Below are 7,215 nucleotides of genomic sequence, written 5' to 3'. Positions count from 1 at the left end.
TGCTCAATGGTAGAGGCCAGTACACCCCTCTGTTCTAGATGGTAGAGACCAGTAGACCCCTCTGTTCTAGATGGTAGAGGCCAGTACACCCCTCTGTTCTAGATGGTAGAGCCCAGTACACCCCTCTGTTCTAGATGGTGGAGGCCAGTACACCCCTCTGTTCTAGATGGTAAAGGCCAGTACACCCCTCTGTTCTAGATGGTAGAGCCCAGTACACCCCTCTGTTCTAGATGGTAGAGGCCAGTTCACCCCTCTGTTCTAGATGGTAGAGGCCAGTACAGCCCTCTGTTCTAGATGGTAGAGGCCAGTACACCCCTCCGTTCTAGATGGTAGAGGCCAGTACACCCCTCCGTTCTAGATGGTAGAGCCCAGTACACCCCTCTTTTCTAGATGGTAGAGGCCAGTACACCCCTCTGTTCTAGATGGTAGAGGCCAGTACACCCCTCCGTTATAGGTGGTAGAGGCCAGTACACCCCTCCGTTATAGATGGTAGAGGCCATAAAGACACCCGTCTGACATTCTTACAGGTGGGATGGATCAAACCACATCTGCCAGACATCTTTGTGGTTTCCTCTCACCCCTGTTTCAAGGGAGGGTGGGAGCTAGAGAGAGAGAGAGGGAGGGAGGGAGGGAGCTAGGGAGAGAGAGAGAGAGGGAGGGAGGGAGGGAGGGAGCTAGAGAGAGAGAGAGAGGGGAGGGAGGGAGGGTGGGAGCTAGAGAGAGAGAGAGAGAGGGAGGGAGGGAGTGCCCCTGCGAGCGAGGAGGGAGTACCTCTGCGAGGGAGGGAGGGAGGGAGGGTGGGAGGGAGTACCCCTGCGAGTGAGGGAGGGAGGGAGAGGGAGTACCCCTGCGAGGGAGGGAGGGAGGGAGAGAGAGGGAGTACCCCTGCGAAGGAGGGATGGAGGGAGTACCCCTGCTAGGGAGGGAGGGAGGGAGGGAGAGGGAGTACCCCTGCGAGGGAGGGAGGGAGGGAGGGAGGGAGAGGGAGTACCCCTGCGAGGGAGGGAGGTAGGGAGTACCCCTGCGAGGGAGGGAGGGAGGGAGGGAGGGAGGGAGAGGGAGTACCCCTGCGAGGGAGGGAGGGAGGGAGGGAGAGGGAGTACCCCTGCGAGGGAGGGAGGGAGGGAGGGAGAGGGAGTACCCCTGCGAGGGAGGGAGGGGGAAGGGTGTTTGAGTGATAATGAAAAACGAGGGGGTGTGGAGGAGAGGTACATCCTATCACTACTTTAAGAGCTCTGCCACCTTCAGCCAACATCCCAAACCCAGCTGCTCCCTCTCTTCTCTACTCCTTCTCTCTCCATCCAGGTGAATGGACAAACACAGCCTGAAAAATAGCAAGCAGGCAAGAGAGAGAGAGAGAGACGGATGAAACACATGGCAACAATACAGGAGGTTAATAATCAGCCTGGGGAGATAGCAGCTTGTTTCCAGGAGTGAGTCGTCTGAACACCACGAAGAGAACAGACCAGCAATCATCTCTTCCTGCTTGTGTGTGTGTGTGTGTGTGTGTGTGTGTGTGTGTGTGTGTGTGTGTGTGTGTGTGTGTGTGTGTGTGTGTGTGTGTGTGTGTGTGTGTGTGTGGGTGTGTGTGTGTGTGTGTGTGTGTGTGTGTGTGGGGGTGGGTGGGTGTTTGTGTATCTGACAGACAGAGTGCAGTGGAATAGCAGGAGTTGATTTTCAGGGGGAAGACTGATCCATTGCAACAGAGATTCTCTGACAACCGAAAGAGCAGCAACTTCAAGGAGTGTAACACACTGTGGATAAATTATTGAGAGTTTGCATCTGGGGGAACGAGAAGAAGCATTGAAGACAGAGAGAGAAAGACTTCCGTTGTTCTTCTCTGCTCCACTTACCCTGACCCTTCTCCCTCTCCCTCACTCCTCTCCCCCCCTGTCCTCGTCTCACCTGAGATGGACCGGCTGCTGGCCCTGGCCCTGGTCTACATGGTGTACCTGTCGACTGCAGTGATTGGCTCAGAGAAGAAGAAGCACCGGGTGCAGCATGGACCCTGCAGTTACACCTTCATTCTCCCCGAGGTGGAACACTGCCAGCCCCTCAAAGACTTCCAGGTCACCAACTCCCTCCAGAGGGACTCCCCACCACCGCCAGCCCCAGACCCAGGATCGAGTCACCCTGAGCAGGACAAAGCCCAGCCCGCTAGGTCCTCATGGCAGGAGAGGAAGCTGGAGAGACTGGAGAGCTCCACAGAGAATAATACACAATGGTTGCAGAAGGTAACACATTGTCTTTCTGTTCTCCCTCAGGGTTCACTAAACCAGAGGTAGTCACTAACGAGAGAGAGAGAGAGTGTGTGTGCGTGTGTGTGTGTGTGTGTGTGTGTGTGTGTGTGTGTGTGTGTGTGTGTGTGTGTGTGTGTGTGTGTGTGTGTGTGTGTGTGTGTGAGAGAGGGGGAGTGTGTTGGTGACAGAGAGAGAGGGAGAGTGTGTTGGTGACAGAGAGAGAGGGAGAGTGTGTTGGTGACAGAGAGATGGAGAGGTTCGGTGACAGAGAGAGAGGGAGAGTGTGTTGGTGACAGAGAGAGGGAGAGTGTGTTGGTGACAGAGAGATGGAGAGTGTGTTGGTGACAGAGAGAGGGAGAGTGTGTTGGTGACAGAGAGAGAGGGAGAGTGTGTTGGTGAAAGAGAGAGGGAGTGTGTTGGTGACAGAGAGAGGGAGAGTGTGTTGGTGACAGAGAGAGAGGGAGAGTGTGTTGGTGAAAGAGAGAGGGAGTGTGTTGGTGACAGAGAGAGGGAGAGTGTGTTGGTGACAGAGAAAGGGAGAGTGTGTTGGTGACAGAGAGAGGGAGAGTGTGTTGGTGACAGAGAGAGAGGGAGAGTGTGTTGGTGAAAGAGAGAGGGAGTGTGTTGGTGACAGAGAGAGGGAGAGTGTGTTGGTGACAGAGAGAGAGGGAGAGTGTGTTGGTGAAAGAGAGAGGGAGTGTGTTGGTGACAGAGAGAGGGAGAGTGTGTTGGTGACAGAGAAAGGGAGAGTGTGTTGGTGACAGAGAGAGGGAGAGTGTGTTGGTGACAGAGAGAGAGGGAGAGTGTGTTGGTGAAAGAGAGAGGGAGTGTGTTGGTGACAGAGAGAGGGAGAGTGTGTTGGTGACAGAGAAAGGGAGAGTGTGTTGGTGACAGAGAGAGGGAGAGTGTGTTGGTGACAGAGAGAGGGAGAGTGTGTTGGTGACAGAGAGAGGGAGTGTGTTGGTGACAGAGAGAGGGAGAGTGTTGGTGACAGAGAGAGGGAGAGTGTGTTGGTGACAGAGAAAGGGAGAGTGTGTTGGTGACAGAGAAAGGGAGAGTGTGTTGGTGAGAGAGAGAGGGAGAGTGTGTTGGTGACAGAGAGAGGGAGTGTGTTGGTGAAAGAGAGAGGGAGAGTGTGTTGGTGACAGAGAAAAGGAGAGTGTGTTGGTGACAGAGAGAGGGAGAGTGTGTTGGTGACAGAGAGAGGGAGAGTGTGTTGTTGACAGAGAGAGGGAGAGTGTGTTGGTGACAGAGAACGGGAGAGTGTGTTGGTGAGAGGGAGAGTGTGTTGGTGACAGAAAGAGAGGGAGAGTGTGTTGGTGACAGAGAGAGATGGAGTGTGTTGGTGAGACGGAGAGTGTGTTAGTGACAGAGAGAGAGGGAGAGTGTGTTGGTACAGAGAGAGATGGCGTGTGTTGGTGACAGAGCGAGGGAGAGTGTGTTGGTGACAGAGAGAGATGGAGTGTGTTGGTGACAGAGCGAGGGAGAGTGTGTTGGTGACAGAGAGAGAGGGATAGTGTTGGTGAGAGAGAGAGGGAGAGGTTCGGTGACAGAGCGAGAGGGAGAGTGTGTTGGTGAGAGTGAGGGAGAGTGTTGGTGAGAGAGAGAGGGGGAGTGTTGGTGACAGAGAGAGAGGGAGAGTGTTGGTGACAGAGAGAGGGAGAGTGTTGGTGAGAGAGAGAGGGAGAGTGTGTTGGTGACAGAGAGAGGAAGAGGTTCGGTGACAGAGAGAGAGGGAGAGTGTGTTGGTGAGAGAGAGAGGGAGAGGTTCGGTGACAGAGAGAGAGGGAGAGTGTGTTGGTGAGAGTGAGGGAGAGTGTTGGTGAGAGAGAGAGGGAGAGTGTTGGTGACAGAGAGAGAGGGAGAGTGTTGGTGAGAGAGAGAGGGAGAGTGTTGGTGACAGAGAGAGAGGGAGAGTGTGTTGGTGACAGAGAGAGGGAGAGTGTGTTGGTGACAGAGAGAGGGAGAGTGTGTTGGTGACATGGCTGGAAATGCGTGACTAATGTTCTGTGGTTTAACAGGCCTATTAAATGACTGATATCCTGTGGTGAAGCACTGGGCCATACCCACTACCCTCTGTAGTGCCTTGCGGTTGGAGGCAGAGCATGGGCCTTTACCAGGCAGTGATGCAACCAGACAGGATGCTCTCGATGGTGCAGCTGTCGAAACGTTTGAGGATCTGATGACCCATGCCAAATCTTTTCAGTCTCCTGAAGGGGGAATAGGTTTTGTCGTGCCCTCTTCATGACTGTCATGAACATGGACCATGTTAATTTGTTGGTGATGTGGACACCAAGAACTTGAAGCTCTCAACTTGCTCCACAACAGCCCGGTCAATGAGAATGGGGGGCTCGGTCCTCCTTTTCCTTTAGTCCACAATCAACTCCTTTGTCTTGATCACGTTGAGGGGGAGGTTGTTGTCCTGGTACCACATGGCCAGGTCTCCGACCTCCTCCCTATAGGCGGTCTAATCGTTGTCGATGATCAGGCCTACCACTGTTGTGTCATCAGCAGTACAGGAGGGGGCTGAGCACGCACCCCTGAGGGGCCCCTGTGTTGAGGACCAGTGTGGCGGATGTGTCCAGGATCCAGTTGCAGAGGGAGGTGTTTAGTCCCAGAGTCCTTAGCTTAGTGATGAGCTTTGAGGGCACCATGGTGTTGAACGCTGAGCTGTAGTCAATGAACAACATTCTCACATAAGTGTTCCTTTTGTCCAGGTGGGAAAGGGAAGTGTGGAGTGCAATAGAGATTGCATCATCAGTGGTTCTGTTAGGGCAGTATGGAAATTGGAGTGGGTCTAGGGTGTCTGATGGTGTTGATGTGTATTTTTCTCTCTCCTGACCGTATTCCTGGTATTCCCTGTATATCTCTCTCTCCTGACCGTATTCCTGGTATTCCCTGTATATCTCTCTCTCTTGACCATATTCCTGGTATTCCCTGTATATCTCTCTCTCCTGACCGTATTCCTGGTATTCCCTGTATATCTCTCTCTACTGTCTATATTCCTGGTATTCCCTGTATATCTCTCTCTACTGTCCATATTCCTGGTATTCCCTGTATATCTCTCTCTAATGTCCATATTCCTGGTATTCCCTGTATATCTCTCTCTACTGTCCATATTCCTGGTATTCCCTGTATATCTCTCTCTCCTGACCGTATTCCTGGTATTCCCTGTATATCTCTCTCTACTGTCCATATTCCTGGTATTCCCTGTATATCTCTCTCTCCTGACCATATTCCTGGTATTCCCTGTATATCTCTCTCTCCTGACCATATTCCTGGTATTCCCTGTATATCTCTCTCTCCTGACCATATTCCTGGTATTCCCTGTATATCTCTCTCTCCTGACCGTATTCCTGGTATTCCCTGTATATCTCTCTCTACTGTCCATATTCCTGGTATTCCCTGTATATCTCTCTCTCCTGACCGTATTCCTGGTATTCCCTGTATATCTCTCTCTACTGTCCATATTCCTGGTATTCCCTGTATATCTCTCTCTCCTGACCATATTCCTGGTATTCCCTGTATATCTCTCTCTCCTGACCATATTCCTGGTATTCCCTGTATATCTCTCTCTCCTGACCGTATTCCTGGTATTCCCTGTATATCTCTCTCTCCTGACCGTATTCCTGGTATTCCCTGTATATCTCTCTCTACTGTCCATATTCCTGGTATTCCCGGTATATCTCTCTCTACTGTCCATATTCCTGGTATTCCCTGTATATCTCTCTCTACTGTCCCTATTCCTGGTATTCCCAGTATATCTCTCTCTCCCGATCGTATTCCTGGTATTCCCTGTATATCTCTCTCTACTGTCCATTTTCCTGGTATTCCCTGTATATCTGTCTCTCCTGACCGTATTCCTGGTATTCCCTGTATATCTCTCTCTACTGTCCATATTCCTGGTATTCCCTGTATATCTCTCTCTCCTGACCGTATTCCTGGTATTCCCTGTATATCTGTCTCTCCTGACCGTATTCCTGGTATTCCCTGTATATCTCTCTCTACTGTCCATATTCCTGGTATTCCCTGTATATCTCTCTCTCCTGACCGTATTCCTGGTATTCCCTGTATATCTCTCTCTCCTGACCGTATTCCTGGTATTCCCTGTATATCTCTCTCTACTGTCCATATTCCTGGTATTCCCTGTATATCTCTCTCTCCTGACCGTATTCCTGGTATTCCCTGTATATCTCTCTCTACTGTCCATATTCCTGCTATTCCCTGCATATCTCTCTCTCCTGACCATATTCCTGGTATTCCCTGTATTCCAGCTGGAGAGGTCCATCCAGGAGAACCTGCGTTCTGGGATGGAGGAGATGAAGACAAACGCTGTTCACACCCAGACGGCGGCCATGTTGGAGATCGGGACTAAACTCTTCAGCCAATCAGCCGAGCAGACCCGCAAATTGACAGATGTGGAGACCCAGGTAAGCCAATCGGTGGACCTGTTGTGAAGACTACCTCCACCCTCTTGCCATGGTCCCTTACTCTTCCATGTCTATATCAAGATATATGATGACAATTGGCTTGCTGATCATTTAGAGGTCGAACAATCCTGGTCTGAAAGAGGCTCTTGGTTCAGCCCTACAACAAAAGACATGATTCAACTTTCAATGTTTTGATTAGTTGCTAAGTTGTCCCAGGTGTGATTAATTGATTAGGCCAGTTGTCCCAGGTGTGATTCATTGATTAGGCCAGTTGTCCCAGGTGTGATTCATTGATTAGGCCAGTTGTCCCAGGTGTGATTCATTGATTAGGCCAGCTGTCCCAGGTGTGATTAATTGATTAGGCCAGTTGTTCCATGTGTGATTCATTGATTAGGCCTGTTGTCCCAGGTGTGATTCATTGATTAGGCCAGGTGGATTAATTGATTAGGCCAGTTGTCCCAGGTGTGATTAATTGATTAGGCCAGTTGTCCCAGGTGTGATTCATTGATTAGACCAGCTGTCCCAGGTGTGATTCATTGATTAGG

The 7,215-nt window shown here is 51.2% G+C and overlaps 1 protein-coding gene across 1 annotated transcript in view; it reads left to right on the top strand.

Annotated features, from left to right (window-relative positions):
• Positions 1–1,910: 1,910 nt before the first annotated feature.
• LOC139397812 (angiopoietin-2-like) overlaps positions 1,911–7,215 on the top strand; it is a 34,242-nt gene continuing 28,937 nt past the window's right edge. Inside the window, exons 1-2 of the mRNA XM_071144243.1 lie at positions 1,911–2,234; positions 6,515–6,670. Coding sequence (XP_071000344.1) covers positions 1,911–2,234; positions 6,515–6,670 — 480 coding nt within the window. The remainder of the gene's footprint in view (positions 2,235–6,514; positions 6,671–7,215) is intronic.

Source organism: Oncorhynchus clarkii, unplaced genomic scaffold (assembly GCF_045791955.1).
Source record: "Oncorhynchus clarkii lewisi isolate Uvic-CL-2024 unplaced genomic scaffold, UVic_Ocla_1.0 unplaced_contig_12667_pilon_pilon, whole genome shotgun sequence".
Taxonomy (NCBI): Eukaryota; Metazoa; Chordata; class Actinopteri; order Salmoniformes; family Salmonidae; genus Oncorhynchus; species Oncorhynchus clarkii.
This window is presented reverse-complemented; position numbering and strand designations above follow the sequence as displayed.